This window comes from Dipodomys merriami, unplaced genomic scaffold, assembly GCF_024711535.1.
Source record: "Dipodomys merriami isolate MVZ:Mamm:240054 unplaced genomic scaffold, mDipMer1.0.p SCAF_435, whole genome shotgun sequence".
Taxonomy (NCBI): Eukaryota; Metazoa; Chordata; class Mammalia; order Rodentia; family Heteromyidae; genus Dipodomys; species Dipodomys merriami.
Genome location: NW_027205993.1, coordinates 778,915 through 797,300, shown reverse-complemented (window position 1 = coordinate 797,300; position 18,386 = coordinate 778,915). Strand labels below are relative to the sequence as shown.

The window sequence follows — 18,386 nt, the reverse complement described above, 5'->3', positions numbered from 1 at the left end:
TTTTCCTGGAGGAATCTTAAAAACTGACAAATCCTGCTGTGAGTAGATACAGAATAAAAACTTAGATTAGCCAGGCACCAGTGGCTACACTTGTCATCCTAGCTGACTCACACCTGTAACCCTAGCTACTCAGGAAGCTGAGATCTAAGGACAACTGTTCAAAGCCAGCCCAGGCAGGAAAGCCATGAGACGCTTATCTCCAATTAATCACCAAGAAAATCCAGGAGTAGAGCTGTGACTGAAGTGGTAGAGCACCATCCTTAAGAAAAAAATCTAGGGGCTGGGAAGGTGGCTCAGTGGTAGAGCGCTTGCCTTGCATGCCAGATTCCTCAGTACCACATAAGCAGAAAGAAAAAAGCTGGAAGTGGCGCTGGGGCTCAAGTGGTAGAGCGCTAGCCTTGAGCTGAAGAGCTGAGGGACAGCGCCCAGGCCCAGAGTTCAGGCCCATGACTGGACCCCCCCCCCAAAAAAAAAAAAAGAAAAGAAAAGAAAAAAATCTAAGGGATAGTAACCAGGTCCTGAATTCAGGCATCATATACACAGACACACACAAAACAAAATACCCTCCGGTCACCTGAGAATGTGAAATAGTTTCAAGAAAGACTTGGTCAGGCTGATTAGGGATTCTCCAGCCAAAATTGCCATTATAGGAGTCCAATAGAAACTCACCCTTCAGAACTCTCACATCAAAGGCTATGCATTAATCAGGTGGTATTTTTGTTTGTTTGTTGTTTTTGTTTTTGTGATAAATACACGAGAGAAACAATTTAATGGAGGTGAGATTCGAGATTCATTTGGCTCATGATTTCTAAGGTTTTAGCTGGCTCTATTTTTTTTTTTTTTTTTTTTTTTTGGGTCCGGTCGTGGGGCCTGAACTCTGGGCCTGGGCGCTGTCCCTCAGCTCTTCAGCTCAAGGCTAGCGCTCTACCACTATGAGCCACAGCGCCACTTCCGGCTTTTTTCTTTTTGCTTATGTGGTGCTGAGGAATCGAACCCAGGGCCTCGAGCATGCAAGGCAAGCGCTCTACCACTGAGCCACCTTCCCAGCCCTCTATTTTTTTTTTTTAATTTGGTCGTGAACTCTGGGCCTGGTCGCTGTCCCTCAGCTCTTCAGCTCAAGGCTAGCACTCTACCACTTGAGCCACAGCACCACTTCTGGTTTTCTAGTGGTTTATTGGAGATAAGAGTTTCATGGACTTTCCTACCTGGGCTAGCTTTGAACCATGATCCTCCCTTCTCAACCTCCTGAGTAGCTAGGATTACAGGCGTGAGCCACCAGCGTCCAGCTTAGACCTCACCACGGAAGAGTCCATTTAGCTGTGAAGTCATCAATGGTTTAATCTTTGATGAAGTTAGCGCCCTTCTGATCCAATCACCTTTCAAAAGCATCACCAGCTGGGGGCGGAACCTGTGGGGATGACTTCACATCCAAACCAGTGAAGGTACAGAAGGCTGGGAGCAGTCGGAGGAAGCATGATCCCCGTGAGAAGAAGGTGGTGGATCTCAGGGCCAGCTGGACAGTCATCAATTACACTTCCCACAGAGGCTAGAGCAGGCTTTGTCATGACAGCCACAGGTCTTGTGGCCTTGGAGGGAGCTGTTCCATTTTCTCTGTAGGTCAGAGTATGTCAGGTCCTGTCACTTCAGGGACCCCCCCCCCACCATGAGGGGGTAGGGGAAGACAAGAGAATCCAGAAGGACAGAGAGAAAGAGGAATGGCCATGGAAAGATGGCAGAAAACGAGGTCAGGCCAAGGCTTTGTTCTCAAGCTAGCCCTTCCATCTCAGTCACTGTTTTGGGTCCAAGTTGACCCCTTTCTGTTGAAAGATTAGTCAGGGATGGGACCATCCAGATGATGTGCATGCATGTGAAACCATAAACATCTCAATCTGCTGCAAAAGAAACTCCTGGCTGGGCTTTAGGGACTCAGATCTAGGACTTGTGTGAGATCGCAGGCAAATTAGACACCACCTCTGGGACTCAGCTTTCTTGGCTTTGAATGGGAATGTTACCACTTGCTCCACTTCCTACTTCATGCAGATTTGAGGACGTGTTGGTTGAAACAGAGGACTGTAGAGTTACTATGCCCAGATTGACTCATGAGAGCCCCCCTCCTTCTCCAAAGGAAGGGGTGTGTTGTTACCAGGGTAGCTGGTAGTAGACACTGCTGTGGTGTCCAGTTCTGTGGATGATGGGATAGAGCCATGCATGGGCTCTTTTGCCTCTACCACCAGGGGAAGTAATTGTCCCTGATTCTTACTCCCCAGTGTCTTCCAAGATGAATTTTCTAACCTGCTTCTCAGAGGCAAGAATTCTCTGCATACAATGGGGTAGGGGGCGTTGAAAGGAGTGTTCCTTAAACAATAAAGGCATAGTGGCCCCAGTGAAGATATCACATGCATGTATAGTGCACATGTGTATGCATGCACATGCACATGTGATGTTGTGTTATTCCTCAGGCTGAGGTCTCAGTGCCCTCAAGGGGTCTAACAAGTCTACCAAGAAGCAGGAGTGGAAGTCATGTAAGCAAGCCCTAGGGAATTCTCCCCTTCTCCCCGCCTCCAGTCTCCTTAATAGATTTCTGGACTCAGTCCTGCTGGCTTCCTGCATACAGTAGGGACCCACCGTGCTTGTTTGTGGTTTTACTTTCCTTTTACTCTGCACAGGGTGTTCTGGTGGTGATGGTGACTAACACATTCTCTATTTGGTCTGCTCCAATGACCTTGCATCACAGCAGCAACCCAGAAACAGCAGCCTACCAGGAAAGTGAAACTCACCTGCTGCATGCTTTTCTAATAGCATGTCTCCAAGGAAAGAGCCTGGTTGCAGTGGGGGCAGTTTAATTTCCTGTGGTGAGGTCAGACAGCACGAGGTCTACCTCATCCTGCCACCCTCCACCTACTATTTTGTGACTGTGACCAAATACCTAAGAAAAATGGCTTAGAAGGAGGAACATGTATTGTGGTTCATGGTTTCAGAGGGTTCTGCCCATGGTCACTAGCTCTGTGTTTTCTGAGGCAGACTGACCATCATGGAGGCTGGAATGTGCAGTATAGGAGCTTCTTCTATGGTGAACAGGAAGTAGAGAGCAAGGAAGGGTCTGGGGATCAGGAACAAATGTACAGTTTGTCCAACTAGGCCCCACCTCCTAAAGCTCCCCAAACCTCCCAAAATAGCACCACACACGACCTGTGGGATTTATGGTCCTCCACAGTGTCCTTAGACTCTGCTTCCTGTCTGCCATGAGGTGAACAGCTTCTTCCATCACAAACTCCTGCTGCCATGATGCTCTGCCTCACCATGGGCCAAGAACCATGCATGCACTTAAATCTCTGAGACCATGAAATAAAACAAATCGTGTGTGTGTGTGTGTGTGTGTGTGTGTGTGTGTGTGTGTGTGTGTGTGTGTGTGTATCTGTCTGTGTATGTGTATGTATCTGCCTATGTCTGTGTCTGTGAGTGCTTGCCAGTACTTGGGCTTAAACTCAGGGTCTTATGCTCTCACTTAGCTTTTTCCACTCAAGCCTGGAGCTCTACCACTTGAGGCTCACCCCAATTCCAACATTTTGTTAGTTAATCAGAGATAAGGGTTTCTCAGATATATCTGCCCAAGCTGGCTTTGAACCTGGATCCTGACTCCTGAGTAGCTAGGATTATAGGTGTGAGCCATTGGCATCTTGTTATTTTTCCTCATTTTAAGTTATTTCTGCTAAATAGTTTATTACAGCAACCAAAAAAGTTAAAGAATTAAAAAACAGTTCAAATGCCAGATGCCAGTGGCTCATGCCTGTAATGTTAGCAATTTAGGAGGCTGAGGTATGAGGATCATGGTTTGAGGTCAGCCCAAGAAGGAAAGTCCATGAGATGCTTATCTCGTTAATCATCACACACACAGACACACACACACACACACACACACACACACACACACACACACACACAAAACCAAGCCGGGCATCGATAACTCACACCTGTAATCCTAACTACTCAGGAGGCTGAGATCTGAGGATCACAGTTCAGCCAGCCTGGTCAGGAAAGTCCGAGAGACTCTTATCTCCAATAAACCACCAGAAAACTAAAAGCAGCACTGTGGCTCAAGTAGTGGAGCACTCGCCTTGAGTTGAAGAGCTGAGTGATAAGGCCCAGGCCCAAAGTTCAAGCCCCATGACTGACAAAAACAAACAAACAAACAAACAAACAAACAAAAAGAAGTGGAGCTGGGGCTCAAGTGGTAACGTGCTAGTCTTGGGCTTAAAAGCTCAGGGACAGTGTCTAGGCCCTGGGTTTAAGCCCTAGGACCAGCACCAAACAAAATAAAACGTCAAAACCTTCATTTAAAAAATTTTATTACTATAAATTGTACAAATTGGAATTCATTGTGATATTTATAACACACATACAATTTACTTTGATCAAATTCACCCTGAATTGTGGTGGTTTGAGGTCCTTAGTGAAAGCCAGGTCCCTGATACCCAGGCCCTTAACACTCGGCCTAGCGTCATTTGGGACCTTTTCTGGGAGATGCCATACTTTGAATACTTTAAGGAAAGCATATGATTCTTCCAGATTGCCAGCAAGAAAATTATCTTATTTCTACTCTCCAGATAAAGAAACAGGCTCGCGGAAGTCATCTCACATGCCTCCAGGTAAGGTCCCTTGTGGTTGGCAGAAAGGAATTTCTGCTGCAGGAAGTTAGCTGGTGGTGTCCAGCCTGACATCCTGACCCCCAAGCTGGTGACAAGGTGGGCAGAGGACCATTTGTGGAGAAACCCACCATTATAATTTTTATCTCAATGCATATCAATCCCTTTCTTTAACTCCCCCCAAGAAATGTCTCTAGGGGTAGGGGAGGACAACAAATCAGTAGGCAGAGCCTCCAGGAAGTCACCAAAACCCAGGGTGGCAAGGGCAAAGTCTGGCTGGAACGTAAGGGCTGGAAGCATTGAATCATCTGTGCAGGCTTAGTTGAATAGAGCCCCTGAGCCTGAGGGCCTGGAACCCCATAAAGCCTCTCTGCATGTTCAGGGGTGTTCCTAACATTCTACTTCCCACTCAGCCCAGAAATCATGACAAAAGAACTATACAAGACCATCTTGACTCTGCTATCTCAGAGATTGGCAAGGAAGTGACAATGACACCAATGCAGCTGTATCCAATGCCTGATGTCTCTGGGACCTCACAGCTCTGCCAAGTCACCAAGATCACTTCCTGGGATCCAGCCACCTTCGTTATCTCCCTGCTTCTGGCTTCCACACCTGGGGGTGATGGGCACCCGTGACTCACACCTGTAATCCTAGCTACTCAGGAGGCTGAGATCTGAGGATGGCAATGTGAAGCCAGCTCAAGCAAAAAAGTCTGTGCAACTCTTCCCTCCAATTCACTACCAAAAAAAAACTGGACATGGAAGTGTGGCTCAAGTAGAGTACCAGCCTCAAGTGAAAAAGCTAAGGGAGAGCGCTCTGGCCTATGGCCCAAGCTTCCGAATCAGAACAAAAACCAAAAAGAAGAAGATACATTTTTTAAAAAGCCACCTAGGGGCTACAGGGCTTCCAGCAGACATGGATAGACCCTTGTATTTCCTCAGCTGTACGATGAGAAATCTGAACACAGCACCCCACAGGGGTACATTCCAACATAGGCAGAAAGAGAGGGTTCTTCTGCTCTACCATACTGGTCCCGGCCTGAGCCTGAGGGAAAGTCCAGAAGCAGCCAGACCCTGGCTCCCCTCTCCCTGCTATTGCTGCTGCTCGGTGCCGCGAAGGAGGGAAGAGGTGCACCTCCCACGGTCAGGCTCAGAGCAAGGCCCCATCTGCCACTCACATGGGAAGCCTTCTCCGCTTATGAGCCTTCCCCAGTCCTCACCAGGGCCACCTCCTCAATCTGCCACCGACACACAGGGCATTTGGCCGTGTCCCTGAAGACCCGCTGGGCACAGGAGCTGCAGAAATGTGAGTGGCCACAGGGAACAAGACGGGTATTGGCAGCATTGTGGAAGCAGATGACACACTCCTCTCCTGGTGTGGCTGTGAAAGGAGACACCACAGAAGTCAGGGGCACAAAGGGCACGAGGTACTCTCTACTCATTATCCGACCAGCCTGGAGAAGTGCACAAGTTCTGAAGAGCAGAACCTCATGAGAAAACATTCAGCAAGTAATCAAGAAAAAAACAAAAAGTGTGAAGAGATAGGAACCAGAGGCTCATGCCTGTAATCTCAGCTACTCAGGAGGCTGAGATCTGAGGATGGAGGTTCTGTGTCAACATGGCAGAAAAGTCCATAAGACTCTTACCTGCAATTAACTACCAAAAGGCTGGAAGTGGAGCTGTGGCTCAAGTGGTAGAGCACTAGCTTTGAGCAAAAGAGCTCAGACACAGTGTCCATGCCCTGAGTTCAAGCCCCAGGACTTGTGCGTGCATGCACACATGCGTGTGCACACACACACACAGAGGAAGAAAACTGTATACACAATAGTCTCTGCTTATCTGAACTTTTGTTTTTCACAGTTTCAGCTACTCGAAGTCTGGAAATATTAAATGGAAAATTCCAGAAAAACGTCATGAGTTTTATTTTTTATTTTTATTTTTTTGGGTCCGGTCATGGGGCCTGAACTCTGGGCTTGGGCACTGTCCCTCAGCTCTTCAGCTCAAGGCTAGTGCTCTACCAGTTGAGCCACAGTGCCACTTCCGGCTTTTTTCTTTTTGCTTATATGGTGCTGGGGAATCTAACCCAGGGTCTCATGCATGCAAGGCAAGCACTTTACCACTGAGCCATCTTCCCAGCCCCATCATGAGTTTTAAATAGTTGTTATTACATTGCAACATTGTCCTATTTTATTATTGGTTGTGGTCAATCTCTTACTATGTCTAACTTATAAATTGAACTTCATCTTAAGTATGTGTGTCTAGAGAAAACATAGCATCTAGAACTATCCAGGCTTTCGGGCATCCGAACATCTTGAACATCTTGAAATGTATACACCAAGGATAAAGGGTTTTACGTGTGCATATTTGTATATGTACAAGTGGTGTATATACACGTAACAAAACTCTAACTTAGAGAAAAGGAAAACAAAGTCCAGACATTTCCCCATACACACAAATGTGTATGCACAGAACTAAAAAACCTGGGACATGGTGAAACCCTGTGGTACAATTAATACAAACTTAAAAGGTCCTGAGTCCAAACCCCAATACAAAAGTAAATAAAGAAAAAGAAAAATGAAGTACTGACAAGAAAGTAAAACAGACTCTGTGAAGAGGGTCAATGTTAATGGGAGAGGGTAGGTGAAGGGAGAGGGTGAATATGGTCAAAGTAGCTCATTTGCATGTATGAGAATAGAACAAGGAAACCTGTTGAAATTGTGTTAGAAGGGGGAGGGGGCAAATGTTTGGTGGAAATGTCACAGCTAACCTTCCCCTTCTTGTATAACGAATGTATACTAACAACAAATTTCAAAAATTCTATCGGGAGAAAATCCACCCAAGAGATAATGGGTGATTTCAGTGTTTCTTCTTCATTTCATAATCTTTTTTTATTTATTTTATTTATTTGTCGGTCATGAGTCTTGAACTCTGGGCCTGGGCACTGTCCCTGAGCTCTTTAGCTCAAGGCTAGCGCTCTATCACTTGAGCCACAGCGCCACTTCCAGTTTTCTAGTGGTTTATTGGAGACAAGAGTCTCAAGGAGGGGGGAGGGGGGAGGCGGGGAAGGGAAGTGAAGGGTAAACAAAGGAGGAGGCTGCAATGCTTGGTAAGAAATGTATGCATTATCCTGCCCATGTAATTGTAGCCCCTCTGTACAGCATATTCTCAAATAAAATAAAATACAATTTAAAAAAAAAAAAAAAAAAAAAAAAAAAAAAAAAAGAGTCTCAAGGACTTTCCTGCTGGGGCTGGCTTTGAACTGCAACCCTCAGATCTCAGCCTCCTGAGCAGCTAGGATTTTAGTCTTATTTTTATTTGGCAGAACCTCTTTTGGGGCTTGCACTCTGAGCACTGTCCCTGAGCTCTTCAGCTTAAGGCTAGTGCTCTACTACTTTTAGCCACATGGCCACTTCTGGTTTTCTGGTGGTTAATTGGAGATAAGAATCTCATGGACTTTCCTGGCCAGGCTGGCTTTGATCCACAATCCTCAGATTACAGGCATGAGCCAACAATTTTTTTTTTTTTGGGTGGGTCGTGGGGCTTGAACTCTGGGCCTGGGCGCTGTCCCTCAGCTCTTCAACTCAAGGCTAGCACTCTACCTCTCTTGAGCCACAGCGCCATTTCTGGTTTCTGAGTGGTCTACTGGAGATAAGAGTTTCACAGACTTTCCTGCCCCGGCTGGCTTTGAACCTCAAACTGCAATCCTTAGATCTCAGCCTCCTGAGTAGCTAGGATTATAGGTGTGAGCCACTGGTGCCCGACCTTCACGGCAGAATCTTAGCTAATCAGGAGACTGAGATCTGAGGATGGAGGTCCAAAGCCACACTAGGCAGGAAAGACTGAGACTCTTATCTCCAATTAAGCCCCCAAACAGCCAGACATGAAGCTTTGGTAGAGTACCTAGCTTTGAGCAAAAGAAGCTTAGGGAGCGCACACGGCCCTGAGTTCAAGCCTCAGAACCACCCCCCACCCCCAAAATACAGTCTGTTTATGCTCTTACAGAGTTCTAGAAGGCAGAACTGTTACATTGCTTTTAGGTTTCTAGAAGGTGGAGTCAAGTCTTCTGGTCCAAAGCCTGTATGTAGGACTCCTAATGAGGAGATCCAGAAAGATGACTTTGAACTCGGCCTTCCCCCTACTCTCTCCACTTCACTCCACTCCACTCCTGATCACTGGGGTCCCAAGGAGTGCACTCACCTTTGAGATCAGGCCCAGCATCCTCACTGGAGACCAAGGGTGTGGCTGGATCTAAGGCAGAGAGGGAGGCTCAGGGTCAAGGGCAGCCTCTCCAATCTCCCGTCCACCCTGCCACTGCAGCAAGCACCCACCCCCTTTCTTCTCTAGGTTACTTTGGGGGGCTCCCTGCGGCTGAAATGCCCTGTCCCAGCCTTTCCCCAGCTTACCGGGGCTGACAAGTCATGGGACCTGGGTTCCTCCTCCTAAGCCTCGCTTCCCTCCCTACCTTGCTTTACTGCCACTGTCCCTGGAAACTCGCAGCCCTGGCCAGCTCCCCAACCTGCTTATGCTTCAAAATCACCCGGCGGGGGGGGGGGGGGGGGGGGGGAGACAGGAAAACACATGCTAGGTGCCACCCTTCATGTATGCAACCAGGGCCTCCAGGGTGGAGGCTCTGGCACCCTGCGACAGTGATTTTCGAGGATACAGGAGGATGAGAGATGCACCCAGGGTGCTCCTGACTCCTTAGAAGTCCATTCTCCTCTGGCTAGCTAGAGGATAGTTCGAGTTTCAACACCCACGGACTATCTTACCCACCAAGGCAGGCAGCCTGGAGGACCTCTAGCTCTCACACTTGGCTTCCTTTTCTTACCATCGCTGTGCCTCACGAACTCCTACTCAGACTACAAAGCCCAACCCACACGTTTCCTCCTTGGTGAATCGTAATCAGCTTTAAAGCACATGGTGGGGTGCTTGGTCTTATCATCTCTGAGGGACAAGGCTGTCCTCCCAATGTCTCGTGTTTAACCATTTACAGCCTCCAGTGTCTAACCTCACCGTCAGTCCTGTCCCCAAAACCGACCCGGCCGCCGCCCAGCCCCCCGCAGGGTTGGGGTCCCCAAGGTGTCTTACCCAGCAGCTCGATGGCTTTGGTGGTCCCGTACACGTCCATCACGGCCCAGAGCGGGGCGCCCATGAGCACGTCTTTGCGCAGCAGGAGCGGGCGGCCGGCGTTGACCTTGGCGTAGAGCCAGCCCCGGCGGTTCACCCAGAAGCAGACCACGTTCCCGGCGCGCACGCAGCCCTCGGGCAGCAGGGACGCCCACGTCGGGCTCTGCTCCTCCAGGTCCGGGCACACGAAGGGCGGCAGGCTGGGCGCGGACAGGCTGGCGGGGTCCAGGCGCGTGAAGCCCACGCGGAGGCCGCCGCACCAGCCGCCCTCCTGGCGCAGCACGCGCAGCGCCACGCGCTCGCCGGGCCACACCGGCCGCTGGCTGAACACGATGCCGTCGTGGAACGTGGCGCCCCGGTGCGCCGTGCACCCCAGCGGGCCCAGCTGCACCTGCGCGCCCCGGGCGTCCTCGTGGAAGCGCAGCGCTTCTCCCGGCGCCTCGGCGGCTGCGGTAGCTGCGGAGGACGCGGGGCGCGTCAGCGCGGGCACCCCCGACGCTCCCGGGGGCTCCTCAGCGGCCTCCCAGCACCCCAAGGTCGCCAGCACCCTGAGCCACCGTGGCCTCTCCTGAGGAACCATTTCTACCTCCCCCCCTCCCACCACCCTGACCACCCGGACCCCCTGCAGTCCTCACCCCAGGACACCCCCACCCCTGCGGACACCTGCTCCGCAGGGCCCACCGCCTGCCCAGGTCTGATGGCCACTTCCCCAAACATTAGTTCCTCTCCCAGGACGAAGGGAAAACGAAAGGGCCGCGCCTGTCCCCGCCCAGTCTAACCTCAGTTCCGGTGCTGAGGTTATTATTACAACTAAACCCGAAAAAGCAGGCCAAGCTCACACCTGTACTTCTAGCTACTCAGGAGAACGCGATCTGGAGATCATGGTTCAAAGCCAGCCCCAGCATTCAAATCAGAGACTTGTAGCTCCAATTAATGAACAAAAAGCTAGAAGTGGAGGGCTGGCTCAAGTGGGAGAGCGCCAGCTTTGGACTAACAAGCTAAGGGTCAGTGCCGAGGCTCTGAGTACAAAAATAAAATAATAATCACAGCAAAACAAGGACTGGGAGCAGCTCAGGTGCTAGGGTAGCTCCCTAGCAAACAAGAAGCTCTGAGTTCAAACTGCAGTACACACACACACACACACACACACACACACACACACACACACACACACACACACACACACACACACACACACACACACACACACACACACACACACACCCCAGGCTTAGTTGGGTATCTGTATTTAGATGTTTATAATATGCACAAATATCCTTAAGGACCTAGAACTAGCTGGAAGGAGCTGGGCTAACTGTAGTCTGCTTGGCAGATGGCCCTAGGATGTCTGAGATTCCTGGCTTTTCTGATCTGCGATTTTCCCCACAGGGAGCCTGCAACTCATGAAGGCCAGGGTGACTTCCCAGTGCCAGCACAAAAATGGGTCTCAGCAGCTCTCTGGAGCATAGGGATACAAGCTGGAGAAGGGGTCAAGTTCAGTCAGCCTGGATGGGACCTTGACTTGGGTCCAGCCAAGGCCTAGAGTGGACTTTTGGAACCAGGGGACTTCCCATCAGTGACCATTTGGCAACCAGAAAGGAAAGTTCCCTTCTGTGCAAGCCCTTCCTTTTAGTCTTAGCCTAGAGGAAGCTGGTGGAGCTTCCTGTCCCAGAACCTTTGCTTCCCCCTTTCAGAGTCACACTGCGCTGTGGTCTTGCTCTCTCAAATCTGATGTTGGATGACTGCTGCTAAAAGGAGATGAACTTCATCTGAACTTGAGCCAGACCCCAGCCAAGCTCCCACCCCCAAATCTGCTCACTTCCCCAGCACACTCTCTGACCACACACACACACACACACACACACACACACACACACACACACACACCTGCCGCTGTCCAGCAGAGTCATGCACATGCTCATGCTCATGCACAGGAACATCTTTAAGGTCATTTTTAGTCCAGGCCTGACCTCCCCAGGCTGCAGATAAGTTTAAAAAGCCCTCTAGTTCCAAAGTCCACTCTTAAACTTGGTTGGACCCAACTCAGGATTCCTTTCCTGATAAATTAGGGTCCCCAGCCGGGCGCTGGTGGCTCACGCCTGTAATCCTAGCTACTGAGGAGGCTGAGATCTGAGGATCGCGGTTCAAAGCCAGCCCGAGCAGGAGAGACCGTGAGACTCCTATCTCCAATAAACCACCAGAAAACCGGAAATGGCGCTGTGGCTCAAGTGGTAGAGCGCTCGCCTTGAGCTGAAGAGCTGAGGGACAGCGCCCAGGCCCAGAGTTCAAGCCCCATGACCGACAAAAAAAAAAATTAGGGTCCCCATGTCTCTCTCCATCAGACAGCCATGTCAGCCAGACCCAGGCTCCTCCAGGCCGTACCTCACCCAGGAAGGCCCTGAGTGAGCATACCTGGGCTGGAGCAACCCCAAGGGCCCTGACATTCAGAAACCCATCCTACCTAGCCATGCACTGGTGGCTCATGCCTGTAATCCTAGCTACTCAGGAGACCTGAGGATCATGGTTCAAAGCCAGCCTGGGTAGAAAAGTCCCTATGAGACTTTTATCTCCAATTAACTACTCAAAAACAAGAACAAAACTCAGAAGTGTGCTGTGACTCAAAATGGTAGAGCCTTGAGCACAAAGAGCTCAGAGATAGTGCCGAGGCCCAGAATTCAAGACCCACAGCCAACAACATCAACAAAACAAAACATTCTGTGCCCACTACTGAGTGGCTGGGGCATCCAAATACTGACCAAGGCAGCAGGCCGCATCTGACGCCTGGATTCTAGTCCTGCCCTGCTGCTGACCCACCCTGGTCTCTGCTTTCTGGGGCTCAGCTTCCTTATGCACAGATGGAGTGGTGACTCTGGAATCTGGGCCTCTGCCTCGGGAGCCTGAAGGTGAGGTATTCACTGGCCACCTGGGCAGGTACATCTGATATCTACTTCTCTCTCAGTGGGTCACTGTTTGCCCCTAAGGTGCGGACTACAGAGACCCCTGGAGGAGGCTTAGTAAGGGATCAGAGCAGTGGGCCTGTGCAAAGGTTAGACACTGGAGGCAGTGAACAGCATGGGCAGCCTCTGCTATGCAATCCTGTTGCTCCCTGAGAGACCAGGAGGACCCTCTTGAGAATGGGCAAGCAGAGAGTCCTGGGACAGTAGCCATCAGGGACAGCACTAAGGATGAAATAGGAGGTGTCTCAGCCTGACCCAGTACAGACCCATCGAAAAAGTCTGTCCTTGTTGGGTCAGGGAACTAGAGACTGGTCCTCGGAGCTCCATCGGCCCAAGTAGTCAGCAGAGACAAGATGGAGTCTACCCACCCCATCTCTATGTCCTGGATAGTTGAGAACAGAAGTAACTCCTGACAGAGAAGGTAAGAAGGGAGGTTGGTTCAGTGCCCCACCCTCCTTCTGGAGGGGAGCCAGGAGACGGGCTGTCTAGGAGGGAGATGGGGAAACTCCCTGGAAATGGCCTCTGTGGTCACATGCGTCCCTCATCAGGAAGGGAGGCCCTGGGGTCCCCAGGAGGAACAGATCTTGACCTTGATTAGAGCTTGAGTTGGCAAGAGACCATCCCTGCTCTGGAGCCCTCGCAGCAACCTGTGGGAGCTTTATTCTTTGTCACCCCAATTAATGGAAGGGAGCTGAGGGGACCCTCTGCTGCCTAGGCCCCTAGCTTCCAGGGTCGCTGTACGCCCTTCTCCTAGCTCAGTGTTTGGGCTTCACTCACCATCTCAGGCATGAGCCCCCTGGTCACTGCTTGAGTGTGGCCCATGTAAGGGGTTGTCACAGCCAGGACAGTGAAAGGCTCTTTGGGGCTCAGTGTCTCCGTGCGCACTCTCCTGTCCCGTTGTGTTGGTCGTTCACTGCACAAGACCTAAGTTGAGTGGGACTGACACTACCTTCGCTGTGCTAGCCCGGTGAGGTCTTTAGGACATTGTTTACCTCCAGGGGCTCTGTCTGCTCCTTTGCACAGGGCTCCACCTCCTTGTGTTCAGAGCTGGGCCAAAAAAACGGACACTACTTTCATTCTCCGCGGCTTCTCCCAGCACCTTGCAGAGGTCCTCTACCCTTTCACTTGGCTGCTTGGTACATCCACTCCTGGGACAGGTAGTGGCAGAGGTGGCCAAAGGCTGAGCAGGCCTGTCCCAGCCAGCTGGGTTGGCACAGGGTTCAGAGTTTTCTCCCACCCTGAGGTGCTCATTCTCATCCTGGGCTCCATTTTCCAGGCCAGATCTTGAGGCTCCATGCGGCAGAGTGGCCTTCCTAAGGAGGGACTTCCTTGATCACCACACCAACTTCCCAAGCTCTTCACTGCTGCCGTGAGCAGAGGCACATGTCAGACTGAACAAGGACCTACCCAGGCTACCAGGAAGTTCAGGGAACCAAAGTTATATCCTTTGTGATGTCCCCACCCCTGGATAGGTGGTGTCAATTGACAGAATCTTTGCATAAGGTTCTTGGAACTTAAGAGGCACACGGTCAATGGCCTGTTCCACGAAGGGCCCCCGAGATCATTGTTACCACCTCTCCAGACATCAAAGCTTTGGGGGTTTAGACACCCACTAAACCCTTTGTACTTATCTCCCTCCTTGCAGGGAAAGACAGAAGTTATCTGCCTTCCCAGTCATAAGGCAAATCCCAGGCTCAGCATCTTGTGCATGAGTGCACACACACACACACACACACACACACACACACACACACACACACACACACACACACACACACAGAGTATCCTTTATGTAACTGCCACCTCCCTGCCTGGGTTCCAAGCAGTTGCCACAGCAGAAGTATGTCTGAATTCAGCCTGCCTCTGGTGTGTGAGGCTTTGTGAGCAGGGGCTCAGGCTCTGGCTCTGTCTGGGAGGCAGGTACAGAGTGGCACAGTCCAAATCCCTGGGGATAAGAACAAAAACAAAAACACCTGGCTCTCACTGGGCACAGGTGGATCACATTTGTAAGCCTAGCTATTCAGGAGGCTGAGATCTGAGGATCACAGTTCAAAGCCAGCCCAGGCAGAAAAGTTCCCGAGTGACTTTTATCTCCAATTAACCACTCAACAATCACAAGTGGTACCATGGCAGAGCGCTAGCCATGAGCAAAAGAGCTTGGGGACAGCACCCAGGCTCTGAGTTCAAGCCACATGACTGACAACAGAGGGGGAAAAAAAGAAAAAGAAAGAAACCTTTTTCTTACTGGATACTGGTGGCTCATGCCTGTACCCTCGCTACTCAAGAGATGATATCTGAGGGTTGCAGTTTGAAGCTTAACCTGTAGGAAAGTCTGTGAGACTCTCATCTCCATTAAATCACCCAAAAGCTGGAAGTAGGGCTGTAGCTCAAGTGGTAGAACACTAGCCTTGAGTACAAAAGCTCAGGGACCACACCCAGGCCCAGAGTTCAAGCCATACAACCTGCATACATGCGCGCATGCGCACGCGCGCGCGTGTGTGTGTACACACACACACACACACACACACACACACACACACACACAAAACACCTGGTTCCTAGCTGACAGTGTGGGGTGGTGATAGAGCCAGCCAAAAAAAAAAAGAAAGAAAAATGTGGTTCTCCAACTCCTAGGTCACCTGTCACATAGGTCTTCAGAACCTCTGTGATTGATCACCCTTTAGGTTTGTACATTCTGGTAACCCTGGAAGCCACAGAGTGGATGGCATTATTCCCAGCCTTCAGAGGCTGGGAAACTGAGGCTCAAGGTTACAGTGACTTGCTCATGATCCAACAGCAAAGCTGGAACCCCTTGCTTTCTACCAGGCCCCCTACTAAAGGGGCCCGCCTCAGACCCTATCTGTGTACAGGATCTGAGAAGCGGAGAGGCTATATGATTTGTTTGTTTGGTTTGGTTTGGTTTTTTAGCATTGTGGAGATCCTGGACCTGAGAAACCAGCTTCTGTGGCACTTGTGTAGAGACAGGAAGCTCACTATCAAACAGGCAGCCATGGCAGAAGACTTTTCTGGGCCTTATGCCACTGACCACACCTTTCCCTCCCAAAGCTCCTACCACAGCTGCCTCTGTTCCTCATGCTGGTGAATCGGGAGCCAAGCTCAGGGCATGCAGGTGGTCTACTTACTGGCCTTGGAGCTGAAGTGGGCACCCATCAGCCTGGGGTCCTTGGGCACAGATCCCTGGGTCTGGAGGAAATTGTCTGGTGAAGGAGTGGTCAGGTTTCTGAAGACTCAGGTCCCCTTTTTATGGGCTGCAGATCATATTACAGGGTTGATGATTAATTTGTGTTGTTGTCAAGCATTACCATATCCAGGGAATTTCCTGATCACTTCTCTTGGCTTGCAGAAGACCTGAGGCAGCTGGCTGGCTCGAGAATAAGGAAGCAGAACAGGGGAAAAGAGCCTGAGAGTTTTAAAGTAGTCTTCTTTCTGACTTCTGATTCCTTTCTTAACATGGCTGCGCATTGTAATTGCCCAGGGTGTGTTATTAATGACTTGTACTCACACCTGCCCCAGAAAACGCTGGTTCCACTGGCCTGGGGTGGGGCTCAGATATTAGAGGTTTATAAAGGAATCCTGATATCAGGGCGTGGGGGCTCATATTTATAATCCCAGCTAGCAGGGGAGGCAGATTTGGGGAGTATTGTGGTTCAAGGCTAGCCAGACCACTTCCCAATTCAATACGTTTGGGCATAGTACCTACGATCCCAGCTATGTGGGAGGTAGAAGTAGGAGGATGGTAGTCTAAGGTTTGGTTGGCCCTGGGGAAAATACTAGACCCCACCTGAAAATAAAGTAAAAAAAGGGCTGGAGGTATGGCTCAAGTGGTAGAAAGCCTGTATAGTAAGTGTGAAGCCCTGAGTTCAAATTCCAATACCATAAAGAAGAATAACAGCATTTTGGTGACTTCAGGGTGGCTCCAGAATTCCTGCTTCAGATCTTAGCATACTGAAGGTGCTAAGTGAAGTGGATTGAACTGAATGAGCTGCGGTTATGTTTGTTCTGGGTCTCTCGGCTGACAAAAGGGAAAAAGGGTGACTCTTCTACCCACAGGCTGGATTGGGATTCCATTGTTCAGAATCCATCCTATAAGACAGTAGGTCATATCAGAGGCCTAGGTTTCTAGGTGTTCTCTCTAGAAATAAGATCTCTACCCCCTTTCCAAAGGAAAACTGAGGCTCATTGGGATAAAGGGATTCTAAGATACATTTGAATCTCCTGGGGTCATACTAAAAGCAGATAAACTCAGAAGGTCTGAGATCCTGCTGAGGCCTTGGATACTCACCGAGTTTATTTTTTCCACTCATGGCTGGGGCTCTACCACTTGAGCCATTCTGTCTGATATTTTGCTAGCTAATTGGAGATGGAGTCTCTTGGACTTTTTCTGTTTAATTTGGCTTTCAGCCATGATCCTCCAGGTCTCAGCCTTCAAGCATGAGCCACTGACAGCTGGGAAGAGTCTGTGTTTCTAACTGGGGGCTCTGGGAACCCCACTGTAGATAGCAAGGCTGAAATTAGTTTGGAGCTTGTGAAGATCCCAGCCCAGGCTAAGATGTTCTGGAGACCCCAAATCAAGGCCACGATCAGTAACTGCTCTGAACTTACTAAGGGATGGGTTTGGTTGCTTTTTTGTTTGTTTGCAGCACTCACATTTTGAACTCAGGGCCTTGTATTTCCTAGGCAGATGTCATACCCCTGAGCCAAATCTTTAGGTCTGATTTTCACTAGTTTTGTTTTGTTTTGTTTTTTTTTTAGAATAAGGTCTTATGAGGGACAAAGACTGAACAAGTGCAACAGTTGTACTCCCTATACATGATATTAATAATGAACTATACTACTTGTGGACAGGGACAGGAGGGGAAAATTGGGAGACAGTGAGGGAAGAAATGTACTCATTACTTGACTTAGGCAATGTAACTCCTCTGTACATCACCTTTATGATAATAATAAAAATTAAAGAAAAAAGACAGTTGGGTGCCAGTGACTCATGCCTATAATCCTAGCTACTCAGAAGGCTGAGATCTGAGGATTGCAGTTCAAAGCCGGACTAGGAAAGAAAATCCATGAGATTCTTATCTCCAATAAACTACTCAAAAAAAAAAAAGCTGGAAGTGGCACTGTGGCTCAAGTGGTAGAGTGCTAGCCTTGAGCACAAAGAGGCTCAGGAATAGTACCCAGGCCCTGAGTTCAAGCCCCAGGATTTGCTTCTAGCCTGGGCATGGCTGAATGCAATTACCTACTTTTAGTTTCCTTTCATCACTTGGATCCCCGGCAAACACCACTGCATCCAGCTTCCTGCTGTGGAGAGGGACTTCCCTGGAAGTCTGGCATGGATCCTTGATCCTCCAGTTCTCAGCTTTCGAAGTAGCTAGGGACTATAGCCACCAGCACCAAACTTGTTTGTTTGTTTGTTTTTCCTTATGGTGCTAAGGTGCTAAATACATGTCATGCAAGTACTCTGCCACCTAGATACATCTGCCACTAAAGACACAAAAGGATAAATAACCCTAGGTCTGGTGCTTGTGGGTAACTGGCAATGGTGGTATCCCAGGTTGGGCTGGGAGGTTAACTAGAGTGAAAGAGTATGGGAATTTGTTGACTCCATTTCTGCTGTTGCGTAGACTGGGCAGTTCTCTTCCACT

The 18,386-nt window shown here is 49.8% G+C and overlaps 1 protein-coding gene across 2 annotated transcripts; it reads right to left on the bottom strand.

Moving 5' to 3' along the window:
• Positions 1–4,329: 4,329 nt before the first annotated feature.
• On the bottom strand, positions 4,330–15,952 carry LOC138807828 (E3 ubiquitin-protein ligase NEURL3-like). 2 transcript variants are annotated; one of them, XM_069993627.1, is made up of 4 exons: positions 15,870–15,952; positions 9,731–10,225; positions 8,840–8,890; positions 4,330–6,023 (listed from the first exon to the last, which is right to left on the bottom strand). In XM_069993627.1, the coding sequence occupies exons 1-4, from the start codon at positions 15,895–15,897 to the stop codon at positions 5,839–5,841; spliced, it is 759 nt and encodes a 252-aa protein (XP_069849728.1). In that variant the 5' UTR covers positions 15,898–15,952; the 3' UTR covers positions 4,330–5,838. The 2 variants fall into 2 exon arrangements, with proteins under 2 accessions (XP_069849728.1, XP_069849727.1); XM_069993626.1 differs by lacking the exon at positions 15,870–15,952 and adding an exon at positions 10,405–10,905.
• Between the last annotated feature and the right edge of the window lie 2,434 nt (positions 15,953–18,386).